We start from the raw sequence: 26,285 nt of genomic DNA on the forward strand, positions 1-26,285 counted from the left end.
TTTCTATTCGCCGGTCACAAACAGTAAAAAATAATATTTAAAAAGATATAATTTATAAAAACCTCAAGAAACACAGAGTACCTAAAGAACAAATCTAATAAAATGTATCTATAAGATCTTTATTGAGAAAGTTATGAAAATTATTTTTTTTAGAGAGGGGGGAGGAAGGAAAGGAAGGAAGGAAGGGAGGAAGAGAGGGAGGGAGGGAGGGAGGGAGGGAGGGAGGAAGGAAGAGAGAGGAACTCAGATGTGCCAGGGAAACACTGATAAGCTGTCTCTTGCATGCCCCTAATGGGGGACCTGGCTTGAAACCCTGGCATGTGCCCTGACCAGGAATCGAACCAGCCACCTTTCAGGTTGTGGGACAACACCCCACCCCACTGAGCCATTCCAGTCAGGGCAAAAGTTATAAAAATTTATTTAAGACATTTAAAAAGATACAAATAAATGGAAATATATGCCATGCTTGTGGATTGGAGGCCTCTATATCCTAAGGATATTGATTCCCCTAAAATAGATGCACAATTCCTGTCAACATGAACATTTCTTTTCTGGCAGAACTTCACAAGCTGAATAAAAAGTGTTCATGGAAGTACAATAGGTCATGAATAGCCAAGGAAAACATTGGAGGGCTTGCCTCATCAGATATCAGGGTACTGTAAAGCTACAGTAATTAATACAGTATTGGCCATACCTGGTGGGGATAAAGGGAAAAGAAATTAGATCCCAGACATGTATATATGGACTCTTCCTAAATGCAAAAGGTGAAATTTCAGATCAATGTGGAGAAGCCAGCTTTTTAATAAATGGTCTTGGGCCAACTGGTTTTCTCTATGGAGAAGAATAAAACCAATTCCCCTACCTTATACTTAGTATCAAAAACAGCTCCTGTTGGATCGAAGACCTCAATGTAAAGGGTGAAAATACAACACAGAAGATACTAAAGGACAGAGAATATGTTTGTTATTGGTGTACAGAGAACTTCCCAAAACATAAAAAGTTAAAGCAGTAAAGGAAAATACTGATCAATTTGACCCCCTTAAAATTAAGTTAATGTTGATCAAAGGGTACCATAAAAAGAAGGAAACTACAAGCCATGTATTTGTTAAAAACATGTAAACAACAAAGGGCTAATATCTGGATCACATAAAGAATGCCTTTGCACTAATGAGACCAACAACCCAATAGAACACTGAATAAGAGATTTTAATGGGCACTTCTCAAAAGAAATTCCAACTATCAGCATACAAATGAAAATACAGCCAAACCTCAGTTCTCAAAAGTCTTGGTTCTAGAACAACTCAGTTCTCGACCAAGTTGTGCACAGGAAAAAATGTTCTCTTAGGCAACAAACAAAGGAGATTTGGTTTCGAACAAATCGCTTCTCAAACAGTTTTTCAGAATGAATTAAGTTCGAGAACTGAGGTTCCACTGTATACCCAATCTCATTACTAATTCAGGAAAATCCAAACCACAGTGACACTATCATACACCTATCCGATGGCCACACCTGTAGAGTGATGATACCCAACGCGAGGATGGGGAGGAATAGGAACACACATGCTTTGCTGGTGGGAATGTAAATTGCTACAAGCACTTTGGAAACCATTTTTACTTTACCTAAGAAAGCTAAACATGTACCAACATTTGTCAGCATTCCATTCCTAGGTACATGGAGAAACTCTTAATGTATAGGAGACATGCACAAGAAATGTATTAATAACACTGCTTATAATTGGACAACAAAAATTAAAACCCGAGAAACCTGGAAATTTCCATCAACAGATGGATAAATTGTTTATTGACTGAACAGAATACTACCAGCAATAAAAGTGAATGAAGTACTAACATACTCACTCACATGGATGAATCTCAACATAATGCTGGACAATAAAAGTGACAGCCAAAGGCAAAGTCTGTTTTTAACAAAATGTTTAAGTTAAATTGGTAAAACTCATGAATATGTTTTTAGCAATACCTACAGAAATTGCCACACTATACAGAAAAGCAAGGGAACAGTGAACACAAAAGTCAGAATTCTTTTTGGGAGAAGAAAGGAGATGTGATCAGTGAGGAACACAGAGAATTATAAGGAATTCATGTTCTATTTCTTAGCCTAGCTGTGAGTTCACAGATAATTGTTTTTATTCCTTAAACTACACACAAATTTTTTATAATCCTCTGTAAGAATAATAGGTCTCACAATAATAACAATTTTGCCAATGATTGTCGGTCACTTGGGAGTTAAGTTTCTATTTATGATATTCTAAAACTTCTAAATAGGACCTATTTATAATCACCAAATACCATATGAGATTAATTATAGCAGAAGCTCCTGGACTTCATTCTATCTAATAGACTTTGAATGGTACAACTCCATCTGTCTACACACACACACACACACACACACACACACACACACAAAAGGGAATTTCTTATTGACAGCGAATCAACAGGAAGAATGAGCTAACGCTGAGCCACAGCGCACCCTGGATAAGTAATACCATACCCCTCCCACGCCTCCAGCACACATTTGTGCAAGGATGCTGTCCTCTACAGAGGCTCAACACAAAAATGAAGATTTTTTTAGCCTCTTATATAGGAGGCATGATCTCCACATGTGTAATGCTACTTCCTTTTCAAACTTTAAAATAAGAAATGGACTATCTTTAGGCAGGGAGAATAATATTCTTCTTTTCACAAAATCAAAACCTGAAGTTCTAAGGATCTTCCTGTTCCCTAACGGGTGGAGTGCTGCCCCATAATTAGCTATGTTTCGTCACGTCTGGCTGTGTCAGCACAAGTGTATTCAAAACAGAGGGCTTTCTGTAAACAAAAGGGAAATATGGGTTAGTGGGGCTCATTAATTCCGGATGAAAGGATTTGTTCTTTGGAAACAATTCAACTTTCATGGAGTGGATTTTTATTTGTTAGAAGGTAACTCAATTTAAAGAGTAAAGATTTCTCTTTTATATATATATATATATATATAATTAGTATATAACTTTATATTAATTTCAGGTGTGTAAAGATTTAATTTTTTTTAATATTCCAATTTACTTTCAGCCTCCACAGATACTTATTTAGAAGATAAGACCCTGTGTTAGAAATTGAAATTTAGCCCTCCTTTTATATAACTCATTTTGGAGGTCATAGTTTCACATTTTTACGTTGTCTTTCCTCACCAAATTGGATTACTTTACCAATGACAAATGTAATACATTGCTACTTAACACTCAGTAAAATAATTCAGAATTTACATTGTACAAGGATACTGGGACTGTCTTTATACAAAGTCTGCGGTTTTATTAAAACGAGATTAGCATCAAATCTCACTCCACTGGGTGTGCATCTCCCCGGCGATGGTAATCAACCTAATGATATTTTAAAGGTCTACCATTCGGTATCAAGTCCTTAAGGATGGAAATAAAATGTGGGCAATAGCAGCTGCTTGGCCGTCACCAAGAGGGGAGACCAAGGAGACACTTGGTTTAGGTCCGTAATTACCAAGGGGTTCAAATTTAGAATTTGACATCATGATTCAAAGAGAATATGCACAGAGACACACACATTCACACACACGCGCACAGACGTGCAACTGCAGGATGGAAAACACATATTTTTCGAGCAACATAAAAACTTTTTCTCCTGTCACATACGTTCATTACCAGTAGGGAGCTATATGTTAAAATTTACATAAAATTTAAATTAGTCTTCGAGCAACTTTTTGTTAAATACAATTTGTTCTACAGAAACATTTAAGTTACTTCCTTAAAATATGAAAGTGGCCTTTGCTTCTTACCTTCTGAGAGCCCATGCCCAGAAAACCCTCCCGTCTGCTCTCCTCCGGAAACTGTTGTGGTTTTTCTGGACAAGTCATTTAACATATCCAAGACTGTTTCTTCTGGATGGAAGTAATTCCCTGCAAACCTCATTTGTTTGTGCTGGGAATCAGATAAAATAACGTATTTGAAATTTGTTTGAAAACCCAAAGTTTAGTGATGCGGAGTAACCAGTCCAGCAAAAAAGAGTCCACTGTCATGAGCCATTGTAGCCGCTTAAGACACTGGGTTAAATGCCACTACATTTTTTTAATTGAAAAGAGTTAAACTCTTAAATTTTGAAATAATTTCAGACTTCCAAAAATAATGCAGGGAATTCCCATGTACCCTTCAATCAGATTTCCCAAATGCTAACATCTTAACTTAATCCCACTTATAATTATCAAGACCAGGAAATGAATGCTCATGTACAGGGTGGGCAAAGCTGGGTTTACAGTTATAAGTACTCGAAACCCAGAGTTTATTCTCGTATCGTTATTTATTAATTATTGTATTATTTTCCACAAAAACAACTGTAAACCTACCTTTGCCCCACCCTGTAGTATCATTACCTAACTTAGAGACCTTATTCAAATTTTTCCAACTGTTCCCTAATGTGCTTTTGCTGGTCCAGGATCACACAATACATTTGGTGTCTGTTATGTGCCTTCAGTTTCCATTAAACTGGAACAGTTCCTCAGCCTTCCTTTGTCTTTTGGATTTTCAAAGAGTGCTGGGCAGTTGTTGTAAAGAACGGCTCCCATCTAAGTCTGTCGGACTCTCCCTCATGATTAAATTCAAGTTAAGCATGTTTGTCAAGAATGCTGCAGATGTGATGCCGTGTCCTTCTTGCCTTCATTTGTATTGTCTCTAGTACGTTTTATCACCTCATTAAGATCCTGCTCTTCAAAACTACAAACGGCGCTCAGCTCATGGAATCTACAGAAGAGGAGAGGGAAGATTCATGAACTCCTCCGTAAGGCTGTGGCCTCAAATGTTGGAAAGCTTTGAGGATCTTCACCCCCCCGATCCTAGCCCAGTGTCTGACACACAGTACGTGTTTAGGGTAATCGAAAGAGGAGTTACATTTCATTTCATTATCCTGGACATTCAAAAGAGAATCTGAGAAAGGTGTGAAATTGAAAATTCCAGATTCGCCTTCCTGGGCTGCTGGGAAGGGTGAAATTCCCACAGTAAGGAATACGCAAGTCCCTACTGTTCCTATTTCACAACTAGTAGGCCTACTTCCCACCATCCCTGCTGGGGGGAAAAGGCACCATGTGACGCAGGATTTGGCAGCCTGAATTAGCTTTCCACAGTGACAAGCAGTAACTGTTCATATGTTTGTGCTAATGCGTTACAGTGGAAACCAAACACCGTTTCTTACCACTCACGTATTACTGTAAGGTGTTGTGTCACATAGTAGATGGAAATGAAGAACTGCTGGGCACTTTCAAGAAGTACACCTTCTATGGATAGTACTGTACACAGAGAATAAAAAAAGCCTTTGCTCGGCAGAGATGAAAATATTCTATTATTTCAGAGTATTTATTAGAATCCTAATCTAGGTAGAGGATATATTTTAAAAGGTTACAATTTGGTACTTATTCTCAAGAAGTTTATACTCCTGTACATGTTTAATCACGGGTAGGTACATAGACATATGAACCAAACTCAGAATGAACTTAGACCTAGATGGAGGTAACAAGTTTACGCTGCAAGAGCACAGAGGAAAGGGCACTTAATTCTGTTTTGGGAGAGAGAATTACACTTATAAGCTTTTTTATTTTTTGGATGAGTATTTCAGGCTAAGAGACAGCTGTGAACAGGAGTCAAAACAAATGCACTCAGTAAAACCCTATGCCAACATTCAAAAACGAGGTCCAGTTGTAAAATCAATGAATACATATCAGTCAGGCGTTAGAAAGTGCACCTCCTGCTAAAGAATCTGATCTTGGAAAATAGACTTTTTCCAAAAAACTTTTGCCCTCTCATATATGTATAGCATACAACTCCTCAAACCTTGTTTGGCAACCATAACATCCCACACTTTCCTCCTAAATTCTTCTCTCTCCCAACCAAACCATGTGATTCTTCCAAAAGTTACCCATGCAATGCCTTGTCGCTGCCTGGTCGTTCTATTTGGCTCCACTTCTAAATGAAAGAATTCCTTTGCTGTGCAGTGTGATTGCAGTACAACACCCAAGAGTTGTCTAGTCCACCAAGAGGAGAGCAGAACTTACTGATAATGTTTTGATTATAATTTCATTACCTATGAGACTGTATTAGCTTTTGTCTCACACATTGGGCCTTTACACTATTGATTCATTCATTTATATAATTTCTTAACTCTAACTGACATTAGAGATGGTCTCATATAACTCCCTCTTTTTCCAAGACAGAAACAGAGTTCCATAGTTAATGAAGTTCCTACCCTTTATCATAAAGCCCGACTTTGATGGAGGAGGAACCACTGTGGCAGCCTCCGGCCTCCCAAATAGGGCCCTCCTCCAGTAAACCCAAGCTCGTCTTATGTATAGGCTGTTGTTGTTAAGCTGTATCTTTACCGTTTGATATATCTGCATTATGTTTATACTTAGGTGCTGGCCCTTTTTTGCTGTTAGGTTTAATCTTCTTCCGTATCATCCTATCAGCATCTTCTTGCATTCACATTATATCTAACAGATGGACTGAGCTTCCTCAAAATATGCCATCTGCAAAAATGACCAGCACAACATTTACATTTTCAAACCAAATGGCTGGCTGGCTTGTTGAACAAAAAAAGCCAAAGTGAGAACATTCGCAGGGAATTTACTCATTGTGACCAAATACTGTGTAGGCAAAGTGAGAGGAAAGCAAAAGGTTGACACAAGGGGCGAGACAGGAGCGGTAAGAATGGACTCAGACACTCGGCGCACAGGAAATCTGAACCGGTTTGGGCGGGAGAAGGTAGTAAGACTGTGGACAAGGCAAGGGTGTCAGAGAACCTCAGGGATTAAATTGTTCTCACCGCAGCCTGACTATGGGGTATTTGGCTTAAAACCAGCCAGAAGGGATCTGGTTACCTGTATGACACATTCTTCCTGCAAAGTAAGGAGGGGCCGGGTATTTCCCAGGCCTGCTCCGTGCAAAGCCATATCTATCTCAGAATATGTATGAGGTGAGATGAGGATTTGCTTGTATCACTCCAACAGGACTCTGTACTAACGATGGCCTTGAAACGAGGAGGTGCCCAAAACTCTTGTACAGTCTGTATTAAGGCTCTCCACATCTGCTCACAAGGGCATGGCATCCAGAGTGCAACAAAACCCAGTGGTATGGGTGTCAATGGGAGAAGCTGTGACCTTGAAACTTTAGAATGAACACAAACACCAGTTCCAGCTCTCCCAGCACAACTGGGTAGAACCAACGTGGTAGGAAAAAAACCAGGCTATTCCCCCAGCAGGATAGTCGCCTGGTGAGTGGAACGTGTGGGCTGTGGCCCTGTACTGCCCCGCACCTCACTGCAGCAGTGCACACTCTTCAAGCTGCTATGAAGCAGACACGGGGCTACGGGGGCGGGAATACGATGTTGACGAAGAGACTGCTCCTTCACCAAATTTATCATCAAACGGATCCCCCTGTGGATCCTGGAGTTCTACCAGGGAGGAACCAAAGGCCCGAGTGCGGCTGGCAGTGCTGTGAAATGGAGGGGAAACGGGTTCATTCATGCATATCCGTGAATCAAACCTAGTACATAATACCGAGGTGTGAAACTTCTGCGGCCCACTCACTGCCTCTGAGTGCAAACGGTCAGTTTTAAAGGTGATATTCCTGTGGGCTACAGCAGTTCCTACGTTCATCCATGTGTTCTCACCTTTCTTCTCATCTGACGAAGCAGGAGAGGGGGAGATTTTCTTGGTTGATTTCTTATTTCTTATTGATTCAGATATAATTAAGTATTGCCTTTTAAGTATGATATCTTTTTAGATCTGGGGGGGACTAGTTTTGCTCTTCAAGATAAAAATTTCCTATAATATACTTGGAGAAAATCCTAAAAAGAGATCTGGTTTTTATGGATGCCACTGGAGAAGGTAACCCTTCCACTAGCAATTAAGAAGCAAGAGGAGAGGGCACCTTTTGGGGGAGGGAGTTTCAGTATGGCTCTGATACAATGAGGAAAGCTGTAAACATAATGTGCCTACATTTTAGTAAGACATGTTTTCAAAGTTGGAGAGTGGCGAGTCATTTTAAGCTTCCATTATAGCCTTGAGGAAAAAATGAAGAAGAATGAGAAGAGATTTTAGTCAGGAATACCAGTTAGGAAACCAACCGTGGCAGGGAACCAGAATGATCAGGAAGGACAGTGACAACCACAGGGGCTATGTCACAACTGTGGGAGAGACCAAGCGGCTGCTGCTGGGACCCAGCCCTCCCGCCCCCACCACAGCCACCCATAAAACAATCTTTTACTGAGTCCTTACAAGCCATACAGGGTACCCTCTACACACCTCACTGTGGATCGTCCTCATGACGATCCACAGGCGGTGGTTTAGCCTATGAGGAAACGGGCTCAAAGAAATGCAGCAACTTGCCATGATGGTCTTTTTGCTGAACTCAGCTACAGTCCTCAGTTACTCAGCCAAACACTAATCTGAGTATTTTGTAGATGTGATTAAAGTCCATAATCAGTTGACATTAATAAGGGTTTTATTAATGTCAATACCCTAGGTAGCCTGGATAATACCCTAGGTAGCCTGGGTGGGCCTGACTTAATCAGTTGAAAGGCCTTAAGAGCAGAGCAGAGGCTTCCTTGAAGAACAAACTCTGACCTGGCTGGTGTGGCTCGGTGGACTGAGCACCAGCCTGAGACCTGAAAGGCCACCGGTTCAATTCCCAGTCAGGACACATGCCTGGGTTGTGGGCCAGGTACCCAGTTGGGGGGTATATGAGGCAACTGGTGGATGTTTCTCTCACACACTGATGTTTTTTTCCCTCCTTTTCTCCCTCCCTTGCCCTCTCTCTAAAAAGGAATAAATAAATAAAATGTAAAACTCTGCTGCATCCTTTGCCCAAGAGCGCTAGCCTGTGTGCCTGAATGCCTGATGGTCTGCCCTGCACACACCAGTCCTGCCGAGCCCGTGCCCACACTTCCACACTTGCATAAGCCAGGTCCTCACAATGAGCCTCTTAAACTACACATCTCCTCCTGGCTCTGCTCCTTCGGCTGACCTCTGACTGACAGACATGCCAAAGATCACACAATTATTAGGTGAAAGAGCTCAGAGTCTCATAAAGGCAAAAGTAGGCCAGTATTCCACACTCCCTCACCACAGAAGTTCAACTGTAGTTGCCAGCACTTCACAGAAATGGCACCACAGCCAAATGTCCAGCAGACATTAAGGAAAGACTGAAAGCATACAATCTCTGGAGGCCAGTCTGCCTGGGTTCAAACCCTGGTTCTGCTACTTACTATGCAACCTTTACCTTGGGCATCCTTAAATTCTCTGTCTCACTTTTCTCACCTGAAGTGTGAAATAATATAGCACCTACCTGATAGAGTTGCTGAGGATTAGACACCTAACTCACAGTAAATACTCAGTGAAGGTTAGGATCAGTAACTGTTTAGCAGAACCAAAGGGTGAGAACCATCCATGCTGAGCTTGTGCAATGGGGCAGAGGGGAGGCAGAAACACTCATGATGACTACAAGGAAGTCAGAGTCATGGGAAGGCAGTGGTGACACAGAACGAGATCAGGGTGATGGAAGAACCGAAGAATGCCTCCCTGGCCACAACTATTCCACGGAAGGCCAACCACCTAATCCAGGCATCACAGCCTAATCCAGGGATGGGCAGAAGCAAGACACAGCAGTTCATCCGAATTTCAGTTCCACAATGAAACAGAAAAGTCCCTAACTTTTTCTGGGCCTGATTGATCCTCATTCACAAAAAGAATGCAGGGTTTAGCATTTTCAACGTAAGCAGGCTTTTCCAAAAGGCACAAAAACGCATTTGCATTTGGATGGTCTACACCCACATCATGTTACACAAAGAACAATACGATTCTTGCCAGTTATGAGTAAATGGAAGCCACGATGTAGGCAAACACCATGATTAACATTAGTCAGACATGACTGGATATGACAGATCTGACACAGAACCTATAAAAGATACAATGGTTTCTAACCTCTAAGGTATCAGCAAAATGAGACACCTCTGTTTAACTTTGAGAGAAAAAATTCATCAGTATTCAGAAAAATGTGTGGATCTTTTCACTGAACAGCAATTATTCTGGATAGAAGACACTTTTAAAAGCGGGGGGAGGGGGGCACACCGACACTGCACAGGTAAATGTTGAATTCCTAGAAATAGAAACACATGTGAATTTTGAAAGTAATCAAACCCGAAGTGCCTTTAATCCTGCCCAGGCATAACATGCGATAGTTATAATAATGGTCAGAATCCAAAGCTGCTTTTAAATTCTTCCTGACAAATAGCTAATAAAAATTATTTTGAAACCTCTTGATAAATAATTTGTCCTAGAAGCCTTCTAAAATGTGAGGTGTGAATTTCACCATCCCTCTAAGGAAAGGTCAGGCTGCTTTCCTTATGACCACGTGCCCCAAACTAGGTAGCTGTAATTATTATTGAATGAAAAACTGATAGGCCACAAGTGTTTTGGCGAACTCAAGTTCAAAGCTAAAGAAAAGGAGAATTGTCCTCAAGAAGCCACTAGCACCAGGACTTATGGAAAATTGGGTTTAGTGTCTCTTTTCTAGGCCAGTGTTGTTGCCTGGGTGACTCATCGTGGAAGAGATGGCTTAGCTAGAAATCAATCGTATCTGTCTCTATGGTAGTGGAGGCACAGCCTGCCTCTGGGTACCACGTAACCCGGAGAGGAAATCCAATTCTCCAACCGGGCAAGCTGAAAAGAGAAGTAAAAGTAGAGCTGGAGATTGTGTTCAATATTCCAGTAAAATTTATCTATAATCTTTGGCAAAACAATCATTAATCTTCACAATCTTATACTCATTTAAACATCTATTGATAGCTACTCTATAAAGTATTCAATTTCAATTCTATTGCATACTTATCTATCCTTTATAATCTGTATTTCTTTAAACTACACATGGCTTTGGTCCTATCTAGGCTTAACTATAATTTTATATTCTCCTCTTCCAAGAAAATAAAAAGATGAGGTGTATTGATGGGCATGAAGCTTCTGCTTTTAAGTAACTTCCAAGCTGGAGATCCTCTGTATTGGAACTAAAATACGAAGGGCATCTTCTGATGTTGCCACACACAGGTGTATCCACAGTGCTCTTTTCACATTAGGGCACTGGATGCCTTTTGCTTACTGCACCATCACTAGGGGGTGGTATTGGAAGTCAAGGCTGAGAGTATTTTTCAGCTTTGCCCCACAGAGCTGCAGGTGAGGGTCTGAGAGCACACCTGGGGCACATGTCCACCTGGAGGTTGTTACATCAGTGACAAGGAGAGAGGAACAACACAGGTCATCATGTTGAATAGATGTTGGAAGTCCAGGTGCTCGCTCCCCAGCAGGCTGTAATGGGAATAAATGACATAGTACTTGTGGTGCTCGTCAGAAGAAAGAGTGTGAAATGGATTTGAAGATATAAGCGGCAACTTTTTCAGGGAAGAAAAGGGGATGAAAGAGAGAAGGAACTGGCCCAGACTGACTTGAAGAGTAGGCTAAGATTTAATAGCCAATCAATCACCTGGCAGGAACCCAGACCTCTGCTTTTTTTCTTTCTGATCAGAAATAACCCACAACTAGCCTTTCAAGGTGATGTAAAAGCTCTGTTGTTGACCAAAGACCAAAAAAGAAGATGCATGCATCTTTCCTCTCTGGGGCAGACAAACCCCCCGGCCTGTAACTCAGGCCACTGCGTCAAACGTCCCACTGCATCGCAGAGGTGGCAGCGGAACTTCTGAAGCACTGACAATGCAACTTCCGTTGGCAATTCTTCCTTTTCCACTCTTGCTATCCGGAGCCAAAACAAGGCTTATATGGGTTCTTCCGAGCACACCACTGATGGTTTTCCAAGTCCATGCTCAATCTCTGCTCTGAAAGACCCCCTCTTCGCTGCCTCCCCAAGCAGATTGGCTATCCATCCACCAATGCTGAAGTCAGCACCTTCTCTGGAACCCTTTCCTCTCGCTGGGGAGGCTCCAAGCAGGTTACTCCCAGAAGTTAAAGTAGAGGTTTTGCTACGTTCTATCTTGTAATACAAACACTTTGCCTGCTTTTCACCCAGCCTAATGCATTTTATAAGCTCTTTAATGCTTTTCTTGCTTTATCCATTTCTCCATCTCTGTTTGTCTAGTATAGTAGTAAGGAGGCATTTAATGGATAATTTATGAATGAACCAGCCCTGCCCACATCTCAAACCATCAGTCATTTAAAATCAACAAACTTTTATTAGGAGTTTAATAGATACAAGGAGTTGGAGATTGTAAAGATGCGTAAGAATGCAAGGAAACATGCGACACAAGGGTGGAGCTAAGAAACCTACCTAAATAACTTGTGGCAAGCAAGCACAGGTGTTATATATAATTCACACACACACACACACACACACACACATGTGAGCAAATGGGAGGGGAGAATTATTTCCATGGCTGGGAGAAACTCTGGGAAATTTTTCATAGATGGAGGGAAAAAATCATTCGTTGAAGATCAGATTTCACTAAATACTTTGTAATCATCTCATTTAATTCCCACTTAACCCTCCAAGTTAGGTATTTTTTACTCCCATTTTGTAGATAAGGAAACTGGGGCTCAGAGAAGATAAATAATCTGACCAAGGTCATATACCTAGTGAAGAATCAAGCTGGCAATCACACTCCCAGTGGTCTGCTCCCAAAGCTCAGGCTGTTGTTCCTACACAAGATCTCCTCCTCGCCCTCCGCCCGCAGACAAAAACACGGTGGTGACATCTGAGCTCAGCCCTCATGACTACAGCAGAGATTCTGCGGCCCATCTGCAGGGAGGGAGGGCAGAAGCATTCCAGGTGTAGCCAACAGCCTGGGGATGGGAAAGTTTCAACCAAGTGGGGGAAGGCGGGTTGCCGCATTTTACACAACTGAGTACTGGCCGCATAACGTGGAGAGGTCTGGGGAGAGAAAGCCAGTGAGTGAGTCTCCACTTTCCCTGTGATATGCTTGGAACATGTGGTAAAGTGCCTTTCTTAAACTACTTAAACATGATTATAAGTAGAACATTTTGAAGGTATTTGAAAGTACTGTTTTATGACAATAAGTTTCACCCTCAATTACAAATATCCAATAATGCAAACTATTTTAGCAGAAGGCTGACTTTCTCCACATTTCCTATTCCTCCAGCCACCTCTGTTTTCCTCTCTCTGTAAAAATGCTATCTGGAGATTTAAACCATAAGATTAAAGACTAGAGAAAACTAAATACCATTAACTTAGATAAATGACAAATGTCCTATCGTGCCAACTGACACTTAAGTATTTTTAAATGAGTATTTTTAAGTATTTTAAATTTTCAATATTATATAATTGAACTGATTTAAGTATTTTAAGAAGTTTAATAATACTTCAAGTTTAAAATCTGGGGGTGAGGTATGGCACCCGGTGGGTATGGTGCCCAGGGGAACACTTTGTAAAGCACGTGACTCTCTAAACACTATGCTGCACACCTGCAACTAATATAACATATTGAATGTAAACTATAATTGGAAAAAAACTGAGGAAGGGATAAATAAAATATTACAGCCTAAAGCGATATAAATAATAATGTGTCAGGGACCAGTACATGTGCCCTCACCCAAATAAGAGAAGACGGAAGGGTAGGTGAGGCATGCATAGCTACATGTTTAATAAATTATTTATCAATAAATACCCAGAAATGCTAGTTGCTACTACAGAAAAAACCTTTCCCTGTGGTCCAGGCTGCACTAAGAGGGTTTTTTTGGTTTTGTTTAATTTATTTATTTTTAGAGGGGGGGAAGGAAGGGACAAAGAGAGGGGGAGAAACATCAATGTGTTGGTGCTTCTTGCACGCTCCCACCAGGGACCTGGCCCACAACCCAGGCATGTGCCCTGACTGGGAATCAAACCAGCAACGCTTTGGTTCACAGGCCAGCACTCAAGCCACTGAGCCACACCAGCTGGGCTATATTAAGAGTTTAAATTGTACATTCTTCTAAGTTCTCACAGCCTCCAACCACTGGGAAGGAAGGCTGCTCCAGGCAAGGCAAGGAGTGCAGAAGGGCTGGGATTTTAAGGGGAGCCACACCAGCTGTCAGACTTACAAATACAAACACCAGGACATAAAATCACTGCCTCCCAGATGTCTCATGTACCCTTGCCTCTTGTAGGGCACCTACCTGGCTCACTGAGTCCCTGGTAATGCTGATGACAGAGCAGATGCTGACTAATGACCCAGATCCTGAAGGTCTTCAACTAAAGGGAACAGCTGAAATGAGGGCTACTGAAACTAAATGTTATGACCTGATTTATGATTTCCTGAACATCACGAAAACAAAGGAGAGATTTCGAAAGGACACTATAATCATTGTTCGCAGCACCGAAAGGGAACTTGCTTTTTAGAACCAAGGAGTCTTTGCACAAGGGAAAAAGTAAAGTGCAAATCACTGTACTAACTATACTAATATTCCAGCTTGCCCTACATGTTCTTAAACATTCAATTTGAATTTTTTCATGGAGTCAAACTTTGATGCGGGGAGGGCAGTCCCTCCTTCTTTCACCTCTCCCCCCAACCATTTCCCCACCCCCCCCACCCCCCCGCCGTGCTCCTTGTCTTTGGCTCTCACTTTCCTGCCCCTCCTCTCTGCCCTCTCCCCTTCCCTCATCGCTTCCCCTCCATTTTCTCTGGCTCTTCACTCCTTTCTCCCCATCTACTACCCCGCTCTCTCCTCCTCTCTCTTTACTCCACCCTTTTCTCCTCAACCCTTCTCCTCCCCCTTCTCTCTTTTCCTCTCTCTTTCCTCCCCTTGAAACATGTGAAAAGCAATTTTAGTCCATCCTGGTTTATCTTGAGTAATGCAAGCCTGGCCTCAACTTTGCCTAAGGATCCAGGCCAGGAACAGTAGCTTACGCAAAGCTGACTGGAATACGACTTTTAATTCCTGAGTCACATAACTGAATTTAAGCCACAATAATGGCAGAAAAACATCTCAAAAGAGGTGAGTCTGAAAACATCCCAGTGAGAACATGGGATGGGAAGGGAAGGATAGAAAGATACCCCACAGGTGTGTCAACCCAAGACCATCTCAGTCTGGAAAATGGGCTGCTCCCCCAAGGCTGCCCTCTCCAGAACTCCAAGAATTTTGGAGCCATTTATCAGGAGGATGCCCAGTCATGTGGCAGCTGCCTTAATCTTGGAGTTTACCATCAGCCTGTCAGAAAGCGTGAGCAGGCAGTTATGTTGGGCACCAGCTGATTTTGGATGGCCAACCTTAAAAGCCATTAGTGTGACCATCCTATGGGAGTGATTTTTTTCCCCAGTGCCAGTTTTTATTTTGATGAGAGTCTTAATGTCAAATTGCCTAGGAAAAAGGAATCTGCAGGTATTTTGTGTAAGAAAAACGTGATCCTGGAGTCTGATAACAGAGACCTGTTTTTTGTTGTTGTTTTTTTTTCTTCCTCTCCAGGGATGGGGGAACTTGCAACTTGTGTTCACCCTCTTTAGATAAAGGGTATCTGGGAGTGAGCACTGGCACCAGCCCATGAGACGGGACAGAAAGGAAGGCAGCATAGACAGAAGCCACAGACTTTGACTCCAGTTTTGACACTTTCTGGCTGTGACGCTCTGGGCCAGCCTCGGCTGTCTCCCCTGATCCGTGACATGGAGATGCTGTCACCTACATCGTGGGGCTGGTATGAGACTGAGGAAGGTATCCCTTATGGTATGTGATAGGACCCCAATAAATGCTGGCCCTCCCAGCCCCCACTGAAACTTTGCTACTTTTACCTAGGAAGAATTAATTTTGATCATTCCCAAGCTCATATCTGGTACTCAGATAAACAGCAACCAATTACTTGTCCAACAACTTGTCTAAGTCCATAAAACTTACCTGGTAAAAGCCACTTTTTGAATTAGTGGGTGCGTTTTCACGTTTCTCATTTTCAGTAAAGCCCAAATAGTTTTTCAATTTATTTAATTTTAACTTATGTGGGACACTTTTGTAATGGGCTAGATAAGATTCATTAATTCCACAAAGCAAATGGGAGCTGTAAATATATATTAAGCTATATTAAGCTAATGTCTATGGAGCACTATTTTCCAAATATTGGGCTAAGCATTTTATATGCATTTAAATGCATTTCTATATCATTTAAACATAACAATTCTGTAAGACAGATACTATAATTATCCCCATTTTACAGATGAAGAAACTAAGGTGAGGGGTAAATGCTCCTGGCGACATAGTAAAGGGCCAAGAACAGGGAGGGAGCCCCCTCTTAACACTACACAAACTGCATTCTCTTTTCAAAAGAGTGCCGACTCACATCTTTATATCCTTCAGAAAGACTTCAAATATTCAAATGAAAGAATTCTGGCAATCTCCCCATGTTCTAAACTCCCAACTGAATTAGATTTTCAAAAACACCTCTTCTCCTTGCTGTATTTGAGAGAAGAATCTGAACTCATCAGCATAGTCCACAAGGAAAACGGAGATTTAACCACCTGCTTCCCTGAACTTTTCTCTGCCGGTTCTCCTTAGTTATTTCTGTGTTTTTCTCCTGCCTCCCATTTGTCTTAAATGGCAGATATTTATGATCACCACATATTTGTGAATAGCCCGGCAGAAGAGACCAGACAGCGTTGCCAGTAAATAAGTAGGGAGAGAAAAAAGACAGAGCAACGCTACCAACTCAATTCACGAAAACCACAAAAGAACATATAAAACAAAACAAATTCCAATGAAGGCTTTCCTACAGCTGTAATGGTAGCAGATAAAAGCCACCTCTCCCTTATGGAGGGCCATGTGGGAAACCTGGTGACCCTGCTTGCACGTGCTAACCTGCCCACCTGCCCGTCCCCAAAGGGAGCAGTTTTTGAAGCGGGAGAATGGAAGTGAGTATTTCCAGTTCAGAGTGGATGGGCTCACAGAACCCGAGCTCCTTCAACCGCTAATGCCAACTGGTTTATACAAAAGAAAGACGAAATCTAACAAGCCCACGCAGCAGCCCATGCTGATGGCGAGGTGGGCGCCCCGCGGCTGGTGGGTAGCAGCTGCTCGCCCTCACACGGATGGTCCCTGGCCAGCTCACCCTCACTGTCCAACCCGGTTGCGGACCGATGGAAACTCGCGACGATCTCGCGGGCGTCACTCTCCACCTCCCGCTCCTGGGAGGACACACGAGGCACCGCGCTGCACCTGTGCGCCAGGGGACAACCTTGGCGCGGGAGTCGACAGGAAGCGATGCGTGGCCAGAGGAGAGCTCCCAGCCGTGTGTGCCCACCTGGTGGCGCCCCTCCGGCTGTTCAGCCCCCAGCCGGGCTGCGGCGCCCCCTGCGCCTCAGACACCACGCCCCTACCTGGGGACACCGGGCCCTCAACCTCACCTCTCGCTGTATCCTCCTGTTCCGCCGCCATCGCAGGAGCCGCTGGGCCGGCTGAGCAGCCCCAGGGCTGGCAGCATGGAGCACCCGGAGCCCACCCTGCGCCGGCACAGGTGGCGATCCCGGGCGCGGGCTCCCGCACCCGCGGTGTTCGGCCAGGCGCCGGGGCAGCCGCCACTGCAGCTCTGGGCGCAAAGCCAGCCTCGACTCACCACCTCCGTCTGGCCGGGTATCCGGAGCCTGTGGACTGGGCCTCGCCGGCCAGCGGGTCTGGGCGTCGCGGGGCTTGGGCTGGAGAAGGAGACCCGGCGCAGGGCGGAGTCACCGCGGGTACCGCCCAGCCGACCCCAGGGCTGGAGGCAAAGTGTGGCCAGGCTGGCGAGGTAGCGCCTTGAGTCATTCTGGAAACTGGCCTATTTAAAACAGGTCTCCACGATCGCTTTAAGACGCTTTAAGACTCGTTGTCTGAGTGCTCCCAACATTTGGAGTTGTTTCCCTTGGGGAAAATGGCAAAGGATGAATGGAGATCGTTGCGTGAGGAGGAGGGGATGGTGGGGGAGGGGTGGGTAGGGGGTGAGCTGTCCCTGGCTCTTTGCTACCTAGAGAAGAAGGGCTTAACTGCAGAGATGAGGCTGTAATGACCGAGGAAGCTGTTTGTAAATCTGAAACGGTTGGGTAGATTCAGAAGCAAGGTCCTTTGGGGATCCCTCTGACAGCCCTTCATCCTGTGCGGGGAAAATTCTGGTTCTCTCCTTGCCCACTGGTGCCTGAATGGGTTCCTTGGTTACAGTTTGCCTAGTAGAAATAATGGAGAAAAGAAAACACTAAAGCTTTGCTTCAAACAGCCTAAATCTATTAATGATCTTACTGGTACACTTTTTGATCACATCTTAACTGGAGGCTTATGTGTCCTGAGGGCTACTTAGAGGCCGAGCCTGGGCTAGCGGATTGGAAGCGTGTTCCCATGTAGAAGTAGGCAGTTCAGGAGAGAACTGTTAGGGTCTTAATTGGGGCCTGGGATCACATGCTGCTGGGGGTGGAAGAAGTGCTGAAAACGGTGCCACCTTTAATAAAACACACCGACACACCCTAATGAAAACCACTCTGGAAACATCTCCATCCTAGCTTTGATTTGGAATTGTGCCTGAAATCCACCTATACCAACTTCTGCTGGCAGCTCAGAAAGAAATATTCCGCAGAGAGCCTGGAAAAGAGTCTTAACATCCAGGCTAGGGCTCCTTGCTGTATTCAAACCTTGGTTTTCCAGACAAGTGCACACTGTTTTGAGATGCTTTTTCCCAAGAAGGGGAGGTTACTTTTAGACCTGGGCATGTGGTAAATAATGCCTTAATTGTGAAGCAGAATTTCTAGGACCCCAGTTAAAATGTATACATTATTTGCTTACAAATCACCTTTGTGAGTTGGGTGAACCAGTAATTCTTGTCTTACTATTAGGCAGAGAGTCGGAGATTTTGAGTATTTTGGCCAGAATCACTCAGTAGCTGGTAGAAGCCAGGCGGTAAAAATCAGATCTCCTTCTTAGGAGATCACACCAATAAGCTTGCTATGAATCATTGCAGTCCTTATTGCTAAGAAACAATGATTCACTTCCACCCAAAAGCCTGGAAAGCAGAGAGAAGGAATCCAGAACTTAAACATGATAGGAGGAGATGTAATGCACAAGAAGAGACCAACCGGGTTCAGCAGGGCCTCTCTCCTAGGGTTCCCCTTATTGTTCAAAATCCTACTTATGACTTTTTCCTTGTCCTCTAGAGCTTTACTTTCTGACATTTTTTCCTTAAGAGTAGTTTTATTGTATGGCATAGACTAAGACAGAGAGCCACACAGTATCTTTACAGATGGATCTCTCATTTCCAACCAGTAGACTTCTCATATTTTCTCCTTGGGCAAAATGTAACAAAACTGATTTGAAACATAAGTAGATTGCATGTATATACACAGTGCTTCTGGTATGTGCAGTTTTCCTTGCCAAAAGCCCAGGAACAGCTTTGCTCTTCAGGAGTCCTCACCAATCCTAGAGTGAACTTAGTTTGTTCATTAACTTTGCTTCACACCACGTACTCGGAAGAACAACACTGGAATTAGAATGCACTGCCTTGTAAACTACAAATTCCTATGCTTGTCAACTTCCTGCTGGGATTGCAATTTAGTTTGGGGTTCCTTTAAGGCCACTTAGGTATTTTAGTTGGTCCAGGACACACAAAAAATTCACCTGCTTCAGAGTGTGGGGAGATACTATGTATTTCCAGTGATGCATACAAATAAAAATAAATAACAGCTGCCCATTAATGAGCTTGTAAGTGATTGGGGAAAGTAGCTAAATTATTAATATTTACACTACCCTTTCTTTCCCACTGCCCCCAACCCACCCCTAGCATTCTCTGAAGGACAAATACTTGGGAGGATTCTTGGATTTGCTAAGCAGGTTGATGACTGGAGGTGCCATGGGAGAAATAGGCAAGCCAAATGTGTCTAAAGGGATCAGTGTGAGCTTGGCCTCTGATGGTAAAAAGCAGAGATGGTAATTGCAGGAGGGTTTACTTACAATGGAGGGGAAAGGTTGTGGTGGCAGTTGCCACAGGGTAGGCGTTTAGGGAGCTTCATTGTGTAGTGCAAACCCTTGTACATTCTTTTTCTAGAAAATAACAACTTTAGCTAAAGCTACATTCCTTTTAAATGCTTTTAGACTTTATATATATATATTTTATTAAAAGTGAAAACAGCCCTGGCTGGTGTGGCTCAGTGGATTGAGCAGTAGCCTACAGACCAAAAGGTCGCCGGTTCGATTCCCAGTCAGGGCATATACCCGGGTTGTAGGCTGGGTCTCTGGTTGGGGGTGTGCGCAAGGCAACTGATGTTTCTCTTGCACATTGATGTTTCTCTCCCTCTCTTTCTTCCCTCCTTTCCCCTCTTTCTAAAAATAAGTAAAATGTTTTAAAAAGTGACATTTTGAGATTGGCTTTAGATGGAAAGTAGAGCCACACATACAGCATACAGCAATTTAATTCATTTGTTCACAAGTGAATTCATGAACAAATGTAGAGTGTCTACACCGTACCAGGCATGGCGCTAAGCACTGACTTTTGTACTTCACCTACTGCACACCCTGCTTCATATAGATGTTCTCACAACAATCGGTGAGGCAGCATTTAGTTTTGGGAAAGTCCAGCCAGCACCCTTTCCCCTCAGCTCAGTGGTCCCCGCCATGCACGTGCACGAGGATGTGCAGGATTTCAGACCCACCCCCGGAGTCTCTGATGGAGTGGGCTTGGGGTGAGACACACTGGGCCCTTATCTGAAAAGAGCCCCCTGGCTGCTTTTGAAATGGTTGCTCTGAGTATTCCACTTTAGGAAGTAGTGCTCCAACTTGTCAAAGCTGAATTTTCTTAAGCACAGGCTGAGGCAGTGGGTAAGTCGTGTGTGTGTGTGTGTTTTATCAGCCAGAGGACAGGAGTAGCAATAAACTAAAATTCTGAGGAAAAAACAGGGAGGTATAAAATTTAGGACAAGAATGAGGGAATGGTTGTGCTAACATACATCTCTTTGCATATGGGCTTATTGCTTCAAGTTATTTTTTCCGTTAGATGTGTGTTTGTGTGTGTTTATGTGTCAAAAGCTGAACTAATTTTTACTTTTGCAAATTTCGGACACTTTTAAAGCACGTATGGTGCCCCAGGTCCTCCTCCTCAGTCCTCCCTGAATTGGACAGAATTCTACAGAATTCTTTTTAAAACATATTTTATTGATTATGCTATTACAGTTGTCCCATTGCCCCCCCTTTATTCCCCTCTGCCCTGCACACCCACTCCCCTCACACCCCTCACCCCCGCTTTAGTTCATGTCCATGGGTTGCACATTTAAGTTCTTTGGCTTCTGCATTTCCTATACTATTCTTAACCTCCCCCTATTTTCTACCTACCATTTATGCTTCTTATTCCCTGTACCTTTTCCCCCCTCTCCTCCTCCTATTGCCCTGCTGATAACCCTCCATGTGATCTCCATTTCTGTGATTCTGTTCCTGTTCTAGTTGTTTGCTTAGTTTGTTTGTGGGGTTTTTTTTTTAGGTTCAGTTGTTAATAGCTGTGAGTTTGTTGTCATTTTAGTGTTCATATTTTTTTAATCTTCTTTTTCTTATATAAGTCCCTTTAACATTTCATACAATAAGGGCTTGGTGATGATGAACTCCTTTAACTTGACCTTATCTGGAAAGCCCGTTATCTGCCCTTCCATTCTAAAAGAGAGCTTTGCTGGATAGAGCAATCTTGGATGTAAGTCCTTGCCTTTCATGACTTTGAATACTTCTTTCCAGCCCCTTCTTGCCTGCAAGATTTCTTTTGAGAAATCAGCTGATAGTCTAATGGGAACTCCTTTGTAGGTAACTGTCTCCTTTTCTCTTGCTGCTTTTAAGATTCTCTCCTTATCTTTAATCTTGGGTAATGTAATTATGATGTGCCTTGGTGTGTTCCTCCTTGGGTCCAACTTCTTTGGGACTCTCTAGGCTTCCTGGACTTCTTGAAAGTCTATTTCCTTCACCAGATTGGGGGAGTTCTCATTCATTATTTGTTCAAATAAGTTTTCAATTTCTTGGTCTTCCTCTTCTCCTTCTGGTACCCCTATGACTCAGATATTGGAATGTTTAAAGATGTCCTGGAGGTTCCTAAGCCTCTCCTCATTTTTTTGAATTCTTGTTTTCATTCTGTTCTGGCTGAATGTTTCTTTCTTCCTTCTGCTCCAAACCGTTGATTTGAGTCCAGGTTTCCTTCCTATTACTGTCAGTTCCCTGTAGACTTTTCTTTATTTCACATAATGTGACCTTCATTGCTACTTGGGTCTTTTTAATGCTGTTGAAGTACCCAGTGAGTTCCTGGAGCATACTGATAACCATTATTTTGAATTGTGTATCTGATAGGTTGGCTGTCTCTTCGTGGCTTACTTGTATTTTTTCTGGAGCTTTGATCTGTTCTTTCATTTGGACCTTTTTTTTTTTTTGTCTTGGTGTGCCTTCCACATATAAGGGGTGGAGCCTTAGGTGTTCACCAGGGCGGGGCAACCCATGTCGCTGTGTTATGACGCTGTACATGGGGGAGGGGTCGAGAGGGAACAATGGCGTTTGCTCCGCTCCCTGCTTCCCACAATCAAAGTAGGCCCTTCTCGTGCTGATTCCTGTGTGGGTGGGTTTGCGTTCTAGGACCCTGTGGGTCTCTGCAGCAAACTCTCCTGTGAGGCTGGGTGTTCCTCCCACTGCCACCTCAACCCCTACAGGTGTTTTCAATCGGTGGGTTGAAGCTTCCCCCACCCCCCACGCTGGAGCCCTGGGTTGTGCAGTCCATCCTGCTCCCCAGGTGTTCCTCCCGGTGTATCAATGCACGAATGTGGGGCCGCCCAGTCTGCCAACTGCCGCCTGGCCGCGAGCCCTCTCTGCCCGGCTGTCTGTCTCCACCCCTCCTACTGATCTGGGTGAGTTTTTCTTAACTCCTTGATTGTCAGACTTCCATACAGTTCGATTTTCTGTCAGTTCTGGTTGTTTTTGTTTTTAAATTGTTGTTGTCCTTCTTTTGGTTGTGCAAGGAGGCACAGTGTTTCTACCTCGCCTCCACCTTGGCCGGAAGTCCTACAGGAGAATTTTCCAAGTAAGAATTCTCCAGGAGGGTTCTTTAAGTTCTATTCATGATTATCTTACCCAAGAGGACAAGACAGGCAAAAGGCAGTTTCCCTTTCCTTTTATGTTTCTCCCTTTGGAAGAGACTTAAACATCATCCTGTTTAGGGTTTGATAAGAAATGCTTTAGTACGAGCAGTGAAGGAATTCAGAGATAACTTTGTGGTAGTGAGCACAAACTCACCTGAGAAATGTTATGATATCTATTAGAGCCCATCTTGTCCAGCTAGGGGCATCCAACCTGTGGCCACGGACTGCCTGCAGCCCAGCATGGCTGTGAATGTGGCCTAACACAAAATTGTAAATTTACTTAAAGCATTATGAGATTTTTTTTGTGATTACATGTCACAATGTATTTAATGTTCCAAGACAACTCTTCTTCCAGTGTGGCTCAGAGTCACTAAAAGGTTAGACCCTAATAGCAAACAAAGCAGGTGAGTCAACAGTCATTAGGCCACTCCACTCCTGTCTGGGTCTTGGGGGGAAGCTGATGAGGGTCCCTATTGTTGATATAACAGCTTTGGGAGGAGGTGGATCAATAAAGTGATGGATAGGAGCTGAGAAGGATGGCAAAAGACCGATTTCCATCCTGTATGATGTCCAGAGACCCACTTCCATTCCTTCTCCTCTAAAGGGCAAGAAACTCAGGATCCTAGTAACTGAGCCATTGTCTAGTGCAGTGGCACATGGTACTAAAATGTTCCTGTTTTAGATGGGACAGGATAGACCTTGGTGGCCCAGCCCTTCTGTTGATACACAGGCAATGGCAGAACCAGTTAACGAAAGTCCAGGCGCAGTGGCTTCATGTAAAAACCATCACTATAAACCTGTGTGGCACCTTTTTCTTTAATTTGGAAGCTGTTAAAAGAACTTCAATTTTATTCTGGTATCAGGTGGTCATGTGCTTTGGGTGCACCTCACCCAGGTACCAGGGATGTGAATTATGATTAGTTTCAAGTCAGTAACCATGCCAGGTACTGTTGTAAGAATGGACAGATGACAAAAGGTCTATAAAATCTGGGGGTTATTTTGCCTAGAATGCTCCTGGAAAAGATTTTATTTGCTTTGAAAAAGGGGGGTACACAGGAAGTAGCTCTCTTTTTAAGGGCTTACATGGTACGTGAGGATTTGCTGCTTACTTAGTCCCTGTAGCCATCTAGCCTCTGAGAAAACAAGACCAAGGATAACCAAGTAGAAAAATAGAAAGAACCTGCATACTTGGTGTTCTTAAGATGCTAAATTGACTGCCCTGGAAACTCCCTATCTTGTTTCTTAGTGTTACACGAGACATTCATTTTCCTTATTGCTGAACATATTTTTACTTGGTCTTCTAACATTTGCTATCAAAAGTACCTAAAGTAGCCCTGGCTGGCGTAGCTCAGTGGATGGAGTGCGGGCTGGGAACCAAAGTGTCCCAGGTTCGATTCCCAGCCAGGGTACATGCCTGGGTTGCAGGCCATAACCCCCAGCAACTGCACATTAATGTTTCTCTCTCTCTCTCTCCCCCTCCCTTCCCTCTCTAAAAATAAATAAAATCTTAAAAAAAACTAGTAAATTGAAAAAAAAAAAAAAAAAAAGTACCCAAAGTGACAACTGTCACTAGCTCTGTATTTTCCTGAGGTCTAGAAGCATATGAAGTAATTGACCAGTGAAGCATGCCCTATGATTTGAGGGAGCAGAAGGAGCCCTTGGACTTGGGTTCAAGAGCAATTTACTACCTGTATTTGGGTAAGTCACACTCAGCCTTGCTTTCATCATCTGTAAAATGATGCTAATTATCTTTATTTCAGAGTAGTAACAACTAAAATAAACAATGGAAGTGAAAGCATTTTGTATACAAATATAGGTGCTTTTTAGCACAAGATGCTTTCAAAAGAAGGTGAATTTAGTCTCCAAGTTCGCCCCAGGGTCACAGGTTGGACGCCCACCATCAGCACTGTCGTGTCTTCACCGGGCATCACTGCAGCACTGTCTGTTGGGACACAGTTGGGAATGCAGGCAGGAGGGGCAGGATTCTAATCAGCTCCCTCCAGTCTCAGCAGGAGTATCTTGATTCTAAGTGTCTCTCATGGAACAGAACATAGTGGTACCAGCATACTTGACTACTTGCATTATTCGTTTCCTTGCTATTTTGAGGCATTTTCAATTTCAATTCTGCTAACTAGTTTTGGCCCAGTGGGTAGTTAGCTGTATATAAACCTGTACAACTATCTTGATTGTTTAAACATACTTCAACTGAAACTTCAACTATTCATTGTGTTCTTGAGGTGGTCTTTAAGTGTAAAAATTAGGTATGTTTACAAAATAGTCTTTCTTGAGTTTTGGGTAACACTTATCTCAAAACTCAAAAATGAGACCCAAAAAACCCTCACCAACAGAAATATTATAAACATAGTTTTTATTCTTTGCTTACCTTCAACAAAAAGGGCCTCATGCCACCAAGATATTTTTTGAAACTCAGTAACTGAACACTGAGCTCAAGAACCTGATGATTATTTTTCTAGACAACTGAATAATTTATATTGCTTTTTGAAAAATAACTAAGATCTGTTTTTATTACTTTGTTCCTTTTTAAAGTAGTAATATCCCATATTTTTTTCATAAAAACATAAAATATCTCTAGTAGTCCCAGCTGTCTTATATTTACATTTGTTCTAAGTGTTTCATTAAAATTTCTCTGAAATAAGTGCACTTCTAAGGAGAAAATAAAATTTAAAGATAAGAAATAATCATGATTGTTGCAGTTATTCTGAATGTTGTGAATCTTAGCAATTCAAAGAGAAAATGTATTTATTAGCCAGGAACTTCTCTACTGATTAAAATTTCAGTTCATTCACCCGTAGATCATCAAAAGATGGATACCTGTTTCTCTTACAAGTAGATACTGATTGATTCACTATGTAAAGATTTTCTGCAGTGAAACACCAAAAATAAATGTACTTAAAATATTTTAAAATTTACAGATTTACATCAACAGGTATTTAAAAAACCAGAAAAGTGTGCTTTTATAGATATAAATAAAACCCTATTTTAAGCATTAGCAACCAAAGAATGTTTTGAATATTCCACTTATGTTATTTTCCATTCAACTATTAGCTTATTAAATCAGCTATATATTTAATTCAAAAAAGGTTGATTTGTAAGAAATTCCTTATATTTAGATAGCACTGTGCTTCAATATAAAGATTTAAAGCTATGTTAATAAGAAAAGCATAAAAGAAAAA

The 26,285-nt window shown here is 42.7% G+C and overlaps 1 protein-coding gene across 2 annotated transcripts in view; it reads right to left on the reverse strand.

Annotated features, from left to right (window-relative positions):
- The window catches only part of ARNTL2 (aryl hydrocarbon receptor nuclear translocator like 2), a 57,911-nt gene extending 40,265 nt beyond the window's left edge, over positions 1–17,646 (reverse strand). Inside the window, exon 1 of one of the 2 annotated variants that reach the window (XM_036019229.1) lies at positions 17,386–17,646. In XM_036019229.1, coding sequence (XP_035875122.1) covers positions 17,386–17,416 — 31 coding nt within the window. In that variant the 5' untranslated portion in view covers positions 17,417–17,646. Of the gene's footprint in view, positions 1–17,358 lie in introns of both variants that reach the window. The other variant, XM_028532738.2, reaches the window with a different exon arrangement.
- Positions 17,647–26,285: the final 8,639 nt, after the last annotated feature.

This window comes from Phyllostomus discolor, chromosome 2 (genome assembly GCF_004126475.2).
Source record: "Phyllostomus discolor isolate MPI-MPIP mPhyDis1 chromosome 2, mPhyDis1.pri.v3, whole genome shotgun sequence".
Lineage (NCBI taxonomy): Eukaryota > Metazoa > Chordata > Mammalia > Chiroptera > Phyllostomidae > Phyllostomus > Phyllostomus discolor.